The following is an 18,321-nucleotide window of genomic DNA, read 5'->3' as shown; positions in this document are numbered from 1 at the left end:
CCCTCTGGGACATTTACCAGTTTGGTTTACGCACATAAATACAATATATATAACCGAGGTCCTTTGTCTTGAAAAGTCAAAATTGCATATGTGACCTTCGTTAGGGATGTAGAACATCGCCCCAAATAGCTGAACTATTGCTAAGGTGTTTTTAAAGTAAAACAAAATGGCCCCAAAATATTTGCATGTTTGAAATAAATCACTGATCTTCATGTTTTCGTGCATAAAAGTTTATAGGGGGTCTTAGATAATTGGTTACATTCATCAATATGGGCCAATAGGCTACTCTCTCAGTTGGTTTGGAACGTTCCATGACCTCTGCTCTGTTGAAATCTTTGTCCACCTCTTGACCTTTGTCAACGTGTTATTGTATCTTTAAACTTGGCATCCTGTGGCGTTACTTATGGCGGTGAGACACGACTCCTCGGCCTTTGGTGATGTCTCCTCCGTCCCAACGTCCACAGAAAGACTGGGAAAAGTTCTCCAATAAGTAGCCTACATGAGCGTCTGCAAGTGGGCGTGTTTCTCTGTTGATTCAACAGTCTCGGCTCTTGTGTGATGTCGAGGGCGCGAACGCACTTTTCTGGTGAGAAGGGAACGCAGAAGTCTAGCTCTGACGCGCAGTCTATCTTCAGCTCTTGCTGTCTAAAATCGCTTCATTGTGGCGAGGGCTTCGAAACATCTTTGGGACACTACCACCATGGACGCATTTCAAGTACTATCGTTATATTTGTTACTCATCTTCATTTGGAATATACCATGTTTTCAGTCAGCTGCCATCATATCTCCCTCTGTGCCAAGGAGAAACAAGGGAGCCAAGATCCTTCATGATGGACAAATGTCAACCAAATTTCCCAAAGAGATCTTCGCATCTTCTCCTATCTTAAGCCATCACCGAGAAGACTTTAATAAGGACGCAATTGTGCCCCACGATTACATGCTCTCCATATACAGGACGTATTCGGCTGCAGAGAGAATCGGACTAAACGCAAGTTTTTTCCGCTCCTCAAAGTCTGCAAACACCATAACAAGTTTTGTGGACAGAGGAACAGGTTGGTCTCAACTAAAATGACTTAGCTATGTAGGCTACTACCGTTGCATACGACCAAGTGAGAATCTTGCTACAATTGTTCTAGATTTGCACACATCGCTGCAGCCATGGTATGCATTTTTTTAATCAGAAAAAAAATGAGCCCCTTTCACAATAACATAAACTATTAATTTTACAATGGCTCTCTTATTGAACGAAATGCTGGAGTTGCAAGTTGAAATGTGGAAAAATTGTGTTCCGGTTCTACTCTTGACCCACAAAAATAACATAAAATAACCACATCAAAATAGTGTGCTGGCCTAATCAGTCGATGGTGCAGGTTTAGAGGTGATCCAACCTGAATATGTAACAGCTTGAATTGTAAAATGTACTATTAATTCATGCATAAAACGATATTTCACAAGCTAAAGTGCAATTATCTTGTCAGCCTCAACGTTGTTTTAGTTGCACTGGAGCTTTATCACCGTTTATGAGGGACGCATTATGTTTTGTTGTCGCATTCAGTTCTATTTGAGCCCTTGGGACACATTTTAAAGAGCCATAGGAGTACGTCAGTTTTGCAAAGTATAAAGTTATATTAGACTTACATTGACCCCCAGGTTACACGACAATAAAACACTAATTGAGCCCCTATCTAAATGAAGGTAGTAAATCATTCTCTACGGGTCCCCGCGTGCACCAAACCCATCCTGTTCAAACCTTGCCTTGTCGTCAGACTAGACTCAAAACAGGGCCAATTGAGATAATCATAGAAAAAGTTATATTTCCAAAGAACTCGTGCATTCATTTACATATTGGTGTAGAACTCAGTGAACACGGCATACAGGAAATGACAGTTGGCTTGCATCAAGATAGGAATGAACATTTTGTGTTACAGATCGTCATGCCGTCAGTGCAATCTGTATGGCCAACTCTGCAGTTAATAATCGGATATATTAGAATGGGTTAGGGTGGGCTGCAGGTGGTGGGCTGCAGGTGATTAGGGACAGCTAACTCTGTAACCAAGTGATTTGACGGATTTGATTGGACAAACAAAGGCAGATAAACACCGACAAACCGAACACATGTAAGTCAGCTTTATCTTTAGTGGAGAAATACAATCAGTTAACGTCATTGTTGGCATTATTTCCCATCTGTAACATAGAGCTGATTTGGTGAAAAGGCCTCACTTTCCCCCTGATATTGATTTGATGTGTCACTGGCTCTGACCCTTCTCTGGACTCTCTGAGGGTTGCTTAGCATCGAACCGCTGATTGGAGTATTTGAACTCGTGATCTAATTGAGTGTTCATGTCATAACATATCAAACACTGTCTATTCTCCCATAATGACACAGCTCAGCCAATGGCACATCACCAAAAACAAAGGGGGGAAAAATGTAAGAGCACGTCCTTCGCTATGAAGTGGTTAGTATTTTACTCTGTACCTCGCTGTGCGACCGCCACTTTAATTACTGAAAATATGTTTTTATTCCGTTCTCTCAGCACATTAGTGGTTTCTGTTAAGATTCTACCAGGCCCTCGAGTGTTGAGTTGTATTGTATAATAGACTACAACATACTATTTTTTGCACAAAAAGTCCGAAAAGTAATACTCAACGTTCGTGCGTAATATATGCATTTTGCGTTTTTCAGCTATTACGCACAGCTGTTTTTGGAAACACTTGTACGATAGACGACATTTTGGAATAAAACTGAAATGTTCCCCTCTGCAGGTAAAATGAAAACAATTTATGCAAAACAGAATAGGAAACGTCTCTATGTTCGTTATGGTCGCACGGTCAGACAAGAATAAACCAAATGTATGAACATTTCTTTTGGCACTTGAAGTAACTCATTAAAACGCAGATGGTGCTCGCTGGCCTCGGAAGTCACAGCACTAGAAGTCTCTCTCTCTCTTTCGCTCCTCTCCTCTTCGCTCTCTTTCTCAGCCTTTAGAAAGTCGTAGCCTAATACATGGAGGAAAGCGTAACATCAATGTTATATGTTGTCCACAACCTCAGATAATACAACAATAGGCCTAACATAAGTGGTTGACGCCGTATCGTTCATATTTTGGTCAGATAAATATGTAAATTACGCACAGGCAAATGAGGTGAATCGAAATGTGTCTCTTAATTTGTCGAATCATATCTCAAAATCAACAAACTGCATTGTCAAGTTATTTAAAACAGATTCGCGCTGTAACTTAAAGTCAGCATAATCAGGCCAAGCACTTTTGAACCGGGAATGTTGTCGTTGGCAAGAGGAGATGAAATATAAGCGGGGAAGTATTTTAATGAGGATGAGGGGAATTCAGAACTGTTAATTATTTGGTGACCTTGTATACGATTTGTTTGAGGTCTTATAAAAAAAACTTAATGCAGACCATACGTGCAAAGTTACTGAAACAAACACAAGGTTTCACTCTACTTTTACTATTAAACTATGCAGGGTTCACAGAGGGGGGAAAGTATTGGCAACCAAATTCAAATATCTATTTCGAATAAAATCATATTATTTTGAAATATGGCATCTATGTTGGATTTATAGATTAATAGCCTATACACAGGGAGCAATTGTTTAGGCCTAGATCTCGCTACCCGCAAGTGTTGTTTTTATTAAATAAGCTATTTTTTTCAGTGCATGTAATTTGATGGACAAGTGGTAAACGGAATAACATTTGATTGATATTTCCGAAGACCTCTGTTTGATCTGTCTTATGTTGGCCTACTATATTCCTGTTATCGTGAATGCTAAAGGAAATCGCATTTTGTTTTGGGCAACACATTTTTTCATGGTAGCCTTAAAAGTAAAACAGATTCGTTTTTACTTCAGCCTATTTGAGCATTTACCCTATCATGCCTATGTATAATTATATTTGACTGATAAAATATGACGAAAATCTACATGTCTCGTAAGTAATCGAAAAATCTTTAGAAAGCGGTGTTTTAAAAGCTCTAATGTATTTGATGAAACCTTGGGTTTTAGCTATAAAAAACACTGCATACCGCCAGTAAACCCTTAACAGCAGAAATGAACAATATTCTAACTTATATGAGAGCACATTGCCTCGTGGATCTCGAGCAGGGAAAAATATATGAATTGTGTATTGTTCAGTTGAGTGTACAGTAACCTATGTCGCCTTCGGTCGGTTGAGTCTGGCAGAATCCCCTCCCGTCATATCACTAGGCCCCTCGTTTCTATGCTCCACAACTTTGATAATCGTTTCAGAACAAATTTTTCCCAAGCAAAGAATAATTTATAAACTGGTTTGATAAAATATTCACTAATTTAATCGGGCTCTTCGTTTGGTGATGATAGGCCTACATTGAAAAAGCAAAGTATTCTCTGAAGTGATTCATTTGGGGTGTTATTAGAAAACAATAGCCTACATGAACATAAAACAATTATGATAAGATTCAATTGACAATTCAATTGAAGTTTGCTTCCCGAATTTCACATTTCTCCCCATAAGAATTCAAATACATAGGCTATATTTCGAGTCTTATCTAATGATAAAAAATGTACAGCATTTAAAGTACAGGGCAAAATTATAGGATTATAGCCTACTGAACGGTATTTTGCACATCGAAAATGTATACAATCCAGAAGGACAGTGTGGTACAGAGAGAGAGAGAGAGAGAGAGAGAGAGAGAGAAAGAAAGAAAGAGGTAATTGCCAGCTGTTGTATTATGATCATAGGCTTAGCCTACAATATTCAGGCTACTGTCTCAACAATTATATCTTACTAACATGGAAATATAGTTGATTCAAACAGGCGACACCTCATCATATTAGGCATAATGGACAAATCTAAATAATTCATTATTACGGTAGTTGTTCTGCTAAGTTTGCATCTGTTGATTATTGATGTTAAGAGTGAAGATGGTTATTATACAGTACCAACAATTATAATTGTTTCTGCTCAGAAATGACGTGTCAGTCGTAGTTTGTCTCAGCTCGACTTTTGAATGGGCACTGAAAAACAAGAAAGAAGGCCAGTGGATCTGGCCTCTTTGTGAGAATGTGAACCCTCCTACTCCCACTCCCTCTCCTGAACACTGTACACCCTAAGTGAATCTGACTGCAATTATTTCTTTTTTATCTTGCAGACGATCTCTTGCACTCTCCTTTGCGAAGACAAAAGTATCTGTTTGATGTCTCAACCCTTTCAGACAAAGAGGAGTTGGTTGGAGCTGAATTAAGGATATTTAGAAAAGTACCCGGGGATTTGCAAACGTCCCCGACAGGTCTCTATGACATTCAATTACTCTCCTGTCGATCAGAACGGCTACTGGATGCAAGATCCCTTGATCCTCTGGATTCCCGAAAACCAGGATGGGAGGTTTTGGACGTGTGGGAAATGTTTAAAAACAGCCATCACTCTGCCCAGGGGAGCCAGCTTTGTCTCCAGCTCAAGGGCACTCTTGGTAAATCAGAAATGGAAATCGATTTAAAACAGATGGGATTTGACAGAACCGGTCGAACTCAGCAAGAGAAGGCCATCTTGGTGGTTTACACCAGGTCCAAGAAAAGGGAGAACCTGTTCAACGAAATGAAAGAGAAGATCAGGTCTCGCGGATCGGGGAGCAGGTCGGAGGAGGAGAGGGGCCTGCGGTTCAAAGCCAGGCGCCGACGGAGGACTGCATTGAGCAATCGGCATGGGAAAAGACATGGCAAAAAGTCCAAATCTAGATGCAGCAAAAAGGCTCTGCACGTTAATTTCAAAGAGCTAGGGTGGGATGACTGGATCATTGCGCCATTGGATTACGAGGCGTACCACTGTGAGGGCGTGTGCGACTTCCCTTTGAGATCGCACTTAGAGCCAACAAACCATGCCATCATTCAAACTCTCATGAATTCAATGGACCCCAATAGCACACCTCCTAGCTGTTGTGTTCCCACCAAACTCAGTCCCATCAGCATTCTTTACATAGACTCGGGCAACAACGTTGTGTACAAACAGTATGAGGACATGGTGGTAGAGCAGTGTGGCTGCAGGTAGCGTCCTTTTCTTCTGCGTCAGGATATGAAAGCTGTGGCATATCTTAAGCATATAGACCCATGCGTTCTTGCCATATCATGGTGCGCCTAAACTTCACTCAAAAGGGATCCGCGAGAGACATTATTTGTAGTGTAGGCCTATGCAAGCATATTTATTTTGGTCAAATTTAAACTCAGTACAAGCTCACATAGCCTTAGACGTCCAATTGTTGTGTTAAACTAATACCTACTCCTAGCCTACATTTCCGTCCACCTGATATGTTTTTCAAGAGCATAGTCTATTGTTTTGCGAGGCCCGGACATGGATAGACAGGTCGTTATAAACCATTAGTCCGCAGTAGAGGAGTGGGTATCAACATGCTAGTGATATGCTATTATTTGTCATTTTCTGAGCAGACTTGGAATTGTTGGTCTTCCATCAGTGGATTCTGTACGAAATGGGCACAGTGGAATGCACCTGTTCAAACTAGGCCGCATTCACGGGATAGCCCTTGTGCATTGTTGCAGCTCCCTGCAGCGGTCTTGCAAAGAGGACTCATTTGTAGCGGGTGTTTCCAGGCTCACTGCCAGTGTCCAGCTGAAACTATCGAGCTCTTCTGATGCGTTATCAATCGGCCCTAGCACCCCACCCTCTCTCTCCAATCTCTCTCTTTCAAATCTATTTCGCTCTCGCTCTCGCTCTCTCTCGCTCTCTCTCTCTCTCTCTCTCTCTCTCTCTCTCTCTCTCTCTCTCTCTCTCTCTCTCTCTCTCTCTCTCTCTAAAAGGTGAATGTAATCTACCAAACACACAATGGGCTCCGAGGAAAAGAGATAGCGCAGGTATGTCTACAAGAGATTTCCCTGTGCGTCCTGTTTCATCAGAATGGAGTGCGCGCTCGAGTCATCACAGCCCACGGGCAACGAATGCAAGACTAAACGGACGATCCTAAACATGGGCTCCATGGACATAGGCATTCGTATTGTGCCTGCCATTGACAGCTGACTGTATTTCGATGACTTGCTGAAGGCACACTGAGAGGCAGTTGGACCCGGTTGCGCGCAGGAGCACGTGGGGACACCAAAGGCCACGTTAAATAATCAAGACACACATTTGCATCTTCAACGTCTGCATCTTTACTAAAGGCACTTCCACAACTGACTGCGCCAATGTCATGTAGTCAGGACGAACACCTTTTTCTTGATAAGTCGACTGACCAGAAAAGACTCGCAAACGAGATATTTAAATGCACATTAGCTTTGAATGCACTGCTGTTCATTATTTGAGCTGTACATATTTGTATAGTTAAAACTTTACAAGTGCAACTTATGAAGAAATGACAAAAAGGCGTTTCTTTGTAAATGTACATACTTTAAATGCACTCAAATCGTTATAATATCTATTCTATAATAATTTTATTAATTGTGATGTACAGAGTTTCATGATAATCATATATTTCTTACATTGACGAGAGTAATTTAAGCTGTATAAAATTTTTTTGAGGGTGCAAATACCATTATTGATGTCTACCTCATAATTACCTAGGTTCTGAGTTCTGAGGTGCATTCAACTGTGTTAAATTCTTTTTAAATGATATATGAAATTATACATTTATATAGGCCAATATATATATATATATATATATATATATATATATATATATATATATATATATATATATATATATATATAGATTAATGGATATTATTCCACACTATTACTGTACTAATAAAGCGAAGAATAAAACATCCAACACTCTTGTGCATCGGATGACTTAACTCCCCCCTTTAATTTCCCAGAAATCTGTGAGTTGATCCTCTGTGACAGAGAGAAAACATCGTTTTTAGGTGATTTATTACTCTGCTTGTTTCTAATGAAGTTACAGATATGAATCACACTAATTACAGTACCTAACGTTATTGTACATATCATGCTAAATCAAGTGGTCTACATGGATTTGATTTGAATAATGGGAAAAAGTTTGTGCATTTCTTCATGTTGACCAAAATACGAAGTGGGAAGAATGTCTCCTTTGATCATTGGATTATATTAACTATGGAAACATAATCACTTGTTTTACCCTTTCTTTCAGAGCCTGTATATAAGCAGATATGCTGTTTGTTTGTATAGTGTTCTGTTGCTCAACCCTATTCTATGCATATTTCATTAATATCAGTCTTATCGGATCACAATGAATCCATGATGTATTTCCAAATTTTAACCATTAAATGTGCTTGAATTACAAAACTAGCTTTTAGCAAAGCATGGCGTTTTTATTTCTAGCAGGGGATACAGATCATTCTACCCATGTAGGATTATAATTAGGGCTGCTGGTTACAGCACCGAAGCACTTGACTTTGAGAGTTATAGTTGTTTTAGAACTCAGGCAGTAGAACTCAGTGGTGGTGACAATGGAGTTCAGCTTTCTTTAAAAAATGTATGCAATGTAAACAAATCATTCATCTTTATTGGTAGGAGTTGATATACAGTGCCCTCGGAAAGTATTCAGACCCGTTGACTTTTTACACATTTTGTAACTATACAGTCTTATTCTAAAATTGATAACATTATTGTTTTCCCTCATCAATCTACACACAATACCCCATAATGACAAAGCAAAAACAGTTTTTTAGAAATGTTTGCTAATTTATAAAAAATAACATTTCACATTTGCATAAGTATTTAGACCCTTTACTCAGTACTTTGTTGAAGCACCTTTGGCAGCGATTACAGTATCGAGTCTTCTTGGGAATGACGCTACAAGCTTGGCACACCTGTATTTGGATAGTTTCTCCCATTCTTCTCTGCAGATCCTAACAAGCTCTGTCAGGTTGGATGGGGAGCGTTGCTGCACAGCTATTTTCTGGTCCCTCCAGAGATGTTTGATTGGGTTCAAGTCCGGGCTCTGGCTGGGCCACTCAAGGACATTCAGAGACTTGTCCCGAAGCCACTCCAGTGTTGTCTTGGCTGTGATTTGGGTCGTTGTCCTGTTGGAAGATGACCTTCGCCCCATTCAGAGGTCCTGAATGCTCTGGAGCAGGTTTTCATCAAGGATCTCTCTGTACTTTTTTCCATTAATCTTTGCCTCGATCCTGACTAGTCTCCCAGTCCCTGCCGCTGAAAAACATCCCCACAGCATGATGCTGCCACCACCATGCTTCACCATAGGGATCGTGCCAGGTTTACTTCAGACGTGACGCTTGGCATTCAGGCCAAAGAGTTCAATCTTGGTTTCATCAGACCAGAGAATCTTGTTTCTCATGGTCTGAAAGTCTTTAGGTGCCTTTGCCAAACTCCAAGCGGGCTGTCATGTGCCTTTTACTGAAGAGTGGCTTCCATCTGGCCACTCTACCATAAAGGCATGTTTGGTAGAGTGCTGCAGAGATGGTTGTCCTTCTGCATTTTTCTCCCATCTCCACAGAGGAACTCTGGAGCTCTGTCAGAGTGACCATCGGGTTCTTGGTCACCTCCCTGAAAAAAAGGCCATTCTTCCTTGATTGCTCAGTTTGGCCTGGCGGCCAGCACTGGAAGAGTCTTGGTGGTTCCAAACTTCTTCCATTTAAGAATGGTGGAAGCCACTGTGTTCTTGGGGACCTTCAATGCTGCAGAAATGTTTTGGTACCCTTCCCCAGATGTGCCTCTACACAATCCTGTCTCGGAGCTCTACGGACAATTTCTTCGACTTCACGGCTTGGTTTTTTCTCTGACATGCACTGTCAACTGTGGGACCTTACATAGACAGGTGTGTGCTTTCCAAATCATGTCCAATCAATTGAATTTACCACAGATGGACTCCAATTAGTTGTAGAAACATCTGAAGGATGATCAATGGAAACAGGATGCACCTGAGCTCAATTTCGAGTCTCATACAAATAGTCTGAATACTTATGTAAATAAGGTATTGCTGTTAGTTTTTTTAATTAAATTTGCAAACATTTCTAAAAACCTGTTTTCACTTCGTCATTATGGGCTATTGTGTGTAGATTGCTGAGATTTTTTATTTATTTAATCAATTTTAGAATAAGGCTGTAACGTCACAAAATGTGTAAAAAGTCAAGGGGTCTGAATACTTTCTGAATGCACTTTAGGCTATGATTGATCTAATGGTACTGTGTAGGTCATGAACTTATTGGACGTCATAGGGCTCTCTGCTTCAAGCCCACAGGATAATTTAGTGTTTTCACTAACATGTAAACAGACAATGAGTGTTATTGTTCAGTGTTTTGCCGGCTCAGCGCTATGCTAAAACTATGTTAACATGTGGTGGCCATTCAAGTAGAAGGAAATGCATTGACTGTCACTGATATGGTACTGAATGGATGAACCGCAGCTATTTCCCAATGAATTAGCCACCCCCCCTGGGTCAAGTTTACTTAACACTTTAATGTTTCCCAATCTGAGGATGAAAAAAGTTTGAATGCAGGGATTGCTTCCATATAGGCTATCGACCTTGGCCTGGAAACAATTAGGAAATGGCTTTGAAATGTTATACGTTGTCCAGGCTCTTGTACAGTATCATGTCACTCCCCACATGGTTGCTGGGGGAAAGAGAGGACACTAAGTGCACTCTTTAGTTGCCCCTGCAAATGACTGACACAGCAACCACTCCCCTGAGCATAACCAAATGGCCCTTCAGGCAATGTCTGTGTGTCAGCATTGAATAGCATCAGGATGCTATGTGGCTAATGCTAGGTCCACTAGCTAACTCCCCTAAAGTGCAGTGCGTTGGTGATACCCATAGCATGGTGATACCTTACTAGCAGACGTGGAGTACAAGTGGAAAAGAGGAGAGACACAGGTCTGAAAGGAAAGACAATGTGTGTGACAAGTTGACTGCCGTTAGTCAAATGTCCTCTCTGCTCTTACCTTACTTGTGAGATTGCGTACGCTGCTTCTGTGACAAATGAGGGCTTGGAATTTCAATTCCCCTTTACATTTTAGGTCCCTTTATTTTATTGGATACAGTCATTATATCTCTGGTTTGGACGCTGGGTTGATGGAGGATGTTTTGAGAATGGTTGCATGCTGATGAAAAGGAAGGAATGTTTTAGTTTAGGCGTCTCAATCATTCGCTCGTTAGCTTTAATGGTCTCATAAAGAATAACAGGTTCGTCCTCATAGTTGCAGAATTGTCTTAGTCACCAGTATGGCGAAGCCATTTCGAGAGAGTGCTTTGTTTAACATTTCTATCTAATATATTTATTTAACCAATGTTGTATTGGCAAAGGCACAGCTCCTTTTCATCAGAATATGTGGAGAATGTTTAACACAAATAGCCTTGACACCCCACATCTGCGGACCGCCGAGTTGCCTGCCTCTTCATGGTCCATGATGATGCATGATAACAAAGTCAAGATCTACAATGTGTTTCTCCAAACCGTCCGGGAGTCTCTCCAATGTCTAAAAACACAAGTTGGCTCCAATAGAGATAGACATTTCCCCCATACCTAACCCCACTGTTATCAGTGATGTCCTCATAAACTGTGCGGTGAGGAGATAAATCAAACTTAACATTTAGGCTGCAAGCAACTTTCCAGTGAGTATATAGGGAAATGGGCATAGTGAAATATGATATAATTTTTGTTAAGTACGAGAACTCTCATTGGGATTTGTTGAATGGCTGCATTTGGGATGCAGGGAAAGGGAAAGCTTGGACAGTGCAAAGGCCTGAACTCAAACTGTTCATGACACTATTGACGACATCAAATTGGAATTTCTTTATCATGGATTTTCACTGTCTGTTTCTCCTCTCAGAGATTTTTGTTTATCTCTGGAAAGAGATTCCTCCTTATTCCTTTTTTAATTCCTTGCATCTAATAGAGCCTGGCTGGGTTGTGGCTCATTCCCCAACCTCCCCCTTTACCTCACAGGCCAGTGCAAGGTGGTTTCTTTCCCTATTATAGAAAATAAATACTCAGAGCCCCAGAGTGTGTGCGTGCACACACAAATTGTGTTGGTTTAGAGTGTACAAATATATTTGAATGTGAGAGCGAACATGCATGTATATTGTGTAATGTGTGTGTGTGTGTGTCTGTGTGTGTGTCTGTGTGTGTGTGTGTGTGTGTGTGTGTGTGTGTGTGTGTGTGTGTGTGTGTGTGTGTGTGTGTGTGTGTGTGTGTGTGTGTGTGTGTGTGTGTGAGTGTGTGCTGGAGGACAGAAGGACAGCAGCATACACAGATGGGCAGATGAGTGCTGCAGAGTAGCGGCAGATGCCTGGACTGACCCCCACTGACACCCTGCATTGAACCACTGGCCTGCACACAAAGGCAGGGGCAGATCCAAACATTAAATATACTTGCTTGTGCCTTAATGCCAGAGGTCCCATTTTGTCCATATACTTCTTTTCTTCTGAGGCAGACAGTTGAGCGTGTTGAGTGGGATAACCAAGAGGGAATGAGAGAGAAAAGAAGAAATGATTGAACCCTTTTCTATCTATCATGATTTTAACCTTTATATTTCTTTCAACCTGCGATTGACTCACAAGAGACAGTGATGCTGTGAAGAGAGGTGGTTGCCCTTGGCAGCTGCTCACTAAGTAAGAAAAAAAAGGAAAGCACAGGAGTAGCATAACAAAGGACTATGGTGTTCCCCCTGATGGGGCATCTGCTGGGCTTCTTTTTTCTCCAGCCCTGCGGAGGTTAGCCAGGACCCTCTGTGGCCCTATGGTAGCCCACCCTACCCCACCGTCAGGGGTACCATCAGGCCATACGGGGGACAGACTGGCGGACACCTCCACTTCCCTGCAGATCACCTGCTAATTGTATTACATCACACCCTTTGAGGCCCTCTTTACTTTATTATCTATCCTATCTCAATATTCCAAATCAAATTGGAGCATGGATAGATTTTGGCGAGGGGTGCTGTAAATTGGGGTGAGGGAGGGGCTTTTGGAAGACTTGATCCGGAAAGGTTCTAAAACAAAAGCACTGACTGAAGACTCCACCAGAAACAGAATGTCAATTGGGTGATGTTGATTGATCTATATGGGGGCACCTTTCAAGCGCCTGTTTATTTTCTCAAGGAATGTCCCAGAGTGCCCTTTCATCTCTCTTCATCTTGTTGCTACTAACCAGGAGTATGTCTCTGATGGTGAACTGTCTTATTGCCAGGAAAGCAACATTTCCTCAAATTGACAATGTACCAAAGGCTTAAGCACAGGCATTACCGTAGACTATAAGTGAATAGTTGCACCTCACTGAGAGCTTGTCCTGTGTGTGCATATAGATCGTTTTTTTGTGAGGGTCTCTGTGTGTGAGACTGACTAGTGTCTGTGTGTGTTTGTATGTGAATCTGCTCAGTAACTTTGACAATGCTTATGTTTAGGGGCAAAGCCAGCACACGACCTCCCTGTCAAATCATATCTGTGATGGCAACGGGAGTGGTGGTGGGAGGAGGATGATGTTTGGCCAGGGGGCTGGGCATGCCTTTCATTGGTCAAGACCTCAAGCACATACCATAAGGGGAGCTTGTCCAACCCAACAGAGTGATTTGGAAACCATACATCAGGTAGCCATATCAAATCATTTCAACATAGAACATTAACCTGGTTTGATTCGTATTTAGTGAGAACATAGCCCCTGATTAAACCAATGGACCAGATGGGAGAAACAGACAGAGGTCTTTGTTCTGTACTGTAAAACGAGACAGGGAGAAAAACTAACATGGGTCAGGGGCAATGAGGCAGGAAGACTAGGATCTCACTGAGTAGGAGATGGAGGGGCAGGGTGGTGGGGTGTTAGGAATACTTGATGGGCAACTCCACAGCTCTGCAAAGGCAAAGCTTTCACTTAAAAATGGTGCCTGGGGTATCTCAAAAGGTCAGAGCCCAGAACACTAACACACTACATTAATCATGAGCCGTTGCGGCTTACCTGTCTAGCGCTTCAGCCACGCCGTACAGTTAACCTCAATTACGCTTGATTACGAGGTGTGGAAGACACAGCGCCCAGGTCCAGCCTCCAGAGAAGATCAGACATCAATAATGCAGCTTCAGATTGGATGAGCCTGTCTGTTACCAAAGCAACAGGGCAAGGGGAACATACACCAGGTCTTTTACAGTTTGCTAAGGTTCCACACACACACACACACACACACACACACACACACACACACACACACACACACACACACACACACACACACACACACACACACACACACACACACACACACACACACACACACACACACACACACACACACACACACACACACAGAGTCTTTCTAGGTAAAGCTCAGTAAGCATTTGGATTTGGAGTCTTTGGATTCTCCGATAGTGTCTGTTTTATAGCTCTTGTGTCATGTGGTGGTGGGTTGGGTAGCAGGAGAGCACGTACACACACTGCATGGTGTACAAAAGAGAGTAAAAGGCTTCACGCTGTCCCAGCCCCCTCACAGCAATTACCCCATTACGCGTTGGTGGCGGATGGAACTGTTACAGATGTTTTATGACGGGGGCCCTTTTCATTTTGTCTTCCCGATGAGAGACAGATTTATGGTGCAACTCGGTCCTCTATTCAGGAATGCCATCCCCTTCCCACCCCCTTTTCCCTTTTACACACACACACAAGGATGAGAAGTTCCGGAGTTGTTAAGTTTTTGTAGGCTTCTCCCCTAAAGTGGATGAAACATGAAAAAAGAAAAGTGCATATTCAAATTAGGAGTAAGTAAATGTTTCAAGAGCAGTTTTCTCCTCCTACCGGGCTGGCCTATATGGTCACCGAGGTTGTTGGCAGCAGTCTAGAAGACAAATACATGTTTGATGGCCTTTCCAATAGGTAGGCTTCCAGGCTGGCCGACAGCCTCTTTTCACGGGAGGGAGTAAACTGTGGAGACCTCCTCGGAGAGCCCCTGGTCTGTGGACAGATAGCAGGCAGAGAATCAAACCAACTATGACACATTCACACCAAATGTTATTCTGCTGAAAGTAACCATCATAAAAAAAGCGAACAGTAAAGACTGGGTAACTTTTTTTCAACAGTAATCTCTTTGGATTCTCAGTGAAGTGTTTCATGTGCCGAGGTCTCTTGCTGTGGTTTCTTTTCAGAGGCTGTTTTGGTGTGGTTCCCCTGAAGTTGGACTGTGAATCAAATCTACAGTTCAGTAGCTTCTATGCCTTAGCAAAATATTGGCCATAAATTGATGGATGAGCAGCAGTCTAATTACAGGGCTACATACTAAAAAGTCCCCCTCCGAGTCATGGCTACAATTATTTAGGTTTACAAAAGAGACTCTATGGCAGGCAGTTGAGACCCAAAAAGATTTAAAGTGCTGAACCTATTTTACAAGTCATAACCAACACAAGGAGGCATTTTGGAACAGGAGAAGGCTTGTGCATGTCACCAACAGTTTCTCTTTAGCGAACAAACTGTGGAAAGTTGTCAGGTACAAGTCTTTTAACAAACAAGGTCAGCAGAAGAACAGTTGATATTAATCATTTACCAGAGGGAGACAAAGAGGTCTGGCGAGACTAGATAGCCCAGAGGACCCAGAGGCCTTTGTGACCTAAGCACAGGCTCGTCGTGTTACACACAGAGAGACCACAGTGACATTTTTGATGCCGCTCTCCAATCAATCCTATGAGAAAAATTTTGCTGATTGATTTTTCCATTGTGTCATGATATTTGAGATGTCAGGCCTTCGTCGGTCACTGAAAATGTCACCATATGACATTACTCACACAGAAAGACTGCAGCACTGTTGTTCTCAGATCTTCTTTATAGACTGCATAATACCTCAGGATCATTATTACTTTATGTTATGACATCCAACATGGTTCAAATTGTGCATCTATTCAAAGTTGAATTATATGATATGTAGTTGCCATAACTTTAGATTTTTATTTGGATTCATTCCTTAAAATACCACTTTCTACTTAGAGCGACATAAATTATTGTGGTCTTTTATGGCATGAGGAATGTAGTGAGTTTTGTTTGACCAGATGTAACCTTATCAGGTATTCACTCTTTTTTTCTATTCTTGTGTCTCTCACATCTCTTAGCTTAAGCGGGGAAAAAAGAGCTCTCACACAATATTTCTGTTTGCTCTCGTCTGACCTCTTTGTGAACTGCGGTTAAGTGAAAGGCACTTTCAGCGGTGGAATCAAATGGCAGTAACCATATGCCTTTCAACTGATACAAAGGTGGGACAAATGGGGTGGGGGCCGGGGCTTGCATGCTAGGGTGAAAAGGAAAGTGCCGTGCCGTATCTTTTTGTGCTGGTAAAGTGGTGGTGGTGTTGGGGTGCGGGGTGAGGGGGGCGGTAAGGGGCAGTGGTAGCTGGACATGCTGCGGAACAGAAGGAGAGAACAGAAGAGAAGGTCCAACTGAGATGGACATGTTTCATGGACGAGTGCAATGAGAAAACAGTGAGCAAACAGCCTTCCTTTCTCTCTCTCTGTGCAAGTGTGTGTGTCTGTATGTGTGTGTGTGTGTGTGTGTGTGTGTGTGTGCGTGTGTGTGTACATGCGTGCATCAGTGATTGTGTGTGTGTGTGTGTGCGCGTGTGTGTGTACATGCATGCGTCAGTGCTTGTGTGTGTGTGTGTGTGTGTGTGTGTGTGTGTGTGTGTGTGTGTGTGTGTGTGTGTGTGTGTGTGTGTGTGTGTGTGTGTGTGTGTGTGTGTGTGTGTGTGTATTGTGCCTGGTTTCAGTGAAGATGTTCAGAGCTCCAGGTCGGTCTGGATCTGATGTCTGATTTGCTCCACTTGACCCTGTGCTGACTGAGTCCTGACTGACAAATCTCATCCTGCTCTTGAAGACTATGTCTGTGTCAGACTGGGCCAATGACTCACCAACCACCTCGGCATCAAATGGAAGCTAGCTACTCAGTCACAATGCCGCTGTGATACAGAGCAGAGTCTTACGGTTATCTTTAGAGTTTATTTATGGTAAAACACATTGGTGTATGAAGTGCACCACTTGGTGTAGGTACTTTTGTACTTTTGATGTGTATGCGACAAATACAAGTTCTAAGGTGCAGTTGTATTTAGAATGAACTGCCATTTACTTCTCTGATACAATATAATATTTTGATGGCAAAGTGCCTCATGAAACCCTAATGTGATTCAAGCTCAAGAGTCGATACACAGGGTTGATAAACATGCCAAATGAAAAATGATTTGCTACCCCATTACAATACAGCCCTATAATCTGTCTTTCAGTTCCATTATGAAAGGGGGATCAGACATTCTTTGTAGCAGGGGATGTGGAGAACAGGAAGTAGGTTTGTACAGAAGCAACATTAATTCATTCCTCTCTGCACTCTTTGAAGAGCACCAGCAGGAATGACAGGCTAAATGTTTCCAGAGATGTCACATTTCCCCAAAATCTAAAAAGGCTCTTGTGAGCACTCATCCTTTCATGTTTGATCCCTGTGTTGGAGATTGTATGATAAACAGACTGGGGGTGGTTGCTGGGATGTTGGTGGGAGGAGGGGGGCGGGTGTTGGATGGGAATGTACACCATGGTATGGCCCTGCCTGGTCTGCCACAGGATCCAGATGCCTTCGCCAATTAGCTCTTTGTCTATTTCAGAGGGGGCTTGAAATGCAAGTCTGAATTAAGATCTGGAGTTTCTCTTCAACCTTCTAGGATTGCAAGAATATTGCACTGAATCAGATTAATTTGCAACTACTTCCACGTCATCCCACCTTCCCTGCTCTCCCTGGCCTTAAACATGCACACACACACCCCACCCTCTAACAGACGCTGCAGATTTGCTCTACATTAAACCATTAGTTGTGTTAATAAACTGTCACAAGCTGATGTAGAAATATACATGTTAGTAGCTAGGTTTCCATCCAATTGGCGGCCATTTTTTATGCGAATATTCTAAAATCCGCATGAAGAAAATATGCAAAGTGGTGTGTATTCACCAAATGGACTTGTTGCAGATAAAAATCAGTGTGTTATGACATAATGAACGCTAAGTTTTCACATACCGAATTAAAATCTTAAGTTCAATGTGTTTCTATTGCATTTTCGACTATACCTATAGTTTTGTCACAAAACTGTTAAATAGCAAATGTGCCTACTCTGGTTTTGGCACGTGTGCTCTAGTCAACAGCTCACAGTAGGCTGTGCGGGTAGGCTAGCCTACATTAGGAGATTATTATGGATAAGAACGAGAATATTTGTATTTGTCAAAATTGCAGTCAAGCATCGATCATCATGTCACCAGAATAAGACCCTCAACATTTATTGGAAAGGAGCATCAAATTAATCACTGTGCACTTTCACCTCTGAAGTTCATCATAACTTATTTTATCTGTAACCTAATAAACTGCATGTTTTCACAAGTCATCGTGGGTGG

The 18,321-nt window shown here is 42.0% G+C and overlaps 1 protein-coding gene across 1 annotated transcript; it reads left to right on the top strand.

The window, feature by feature from the left end:
* Nucleotides 1–490: 490 nt before the first annotated feature.
* LOC139573963 (growth/differentiation factor 6-A-like) lies at nt 491–6,798 on the top strand. Its single transcript, XM_071397983.1, has 2 exons — nt 491–1,052; nt 5,143–6,798. The coding sequence occupies exons 1-2, from the start codon at nt 701–703 to the stop codon at nt 6,033–6,035; spliced, it is 1,245 nt and encodes a 414-aa protein (XP_071254084.1). The 5' UTR covers nt 491–700; the 3' UTR covers nt 6,036–6,798.
* Nucleotides 6,799–18,321: the final 11,523 nt, after the last annotated feature.

Source organism: Salvelinus alpinus, chromosome 4, assembly GCF_045679555.1.
Source record: "Salvelinus alpinus chromosome 4, SLU_Salpinus.1, whole genome shotgun sequence".
In the NCBI taxonomy this organism is placed as follows: domain Eukaryota; kingdom Metazoa; phylum Chordata; class Actinopteri; order Salmoniformes; family Salmonidae; genus Salvelinus; species Salvelinus alpinus.
This window is presented reverse-complemented; position numbering and strand designations above follow the sequence as displayed.

Excerpts from the sequence above, each read along its gene's own strand:
- LOC139573963 (XM_071397983.1), top strand. The coding sequence starts at position 701 with ATGGACGCATTTCAAGTACTATCGTTATATTTGTTACTCATCTTCATT. Across the intron at positions 1,053-5,142 it reads TTTTGTGGACAGAGGAACAG|ACGATCTCTTGCACTCTCCT; the intron begins GTTGGTCTCAAC and ends TTTATCTTGCAG.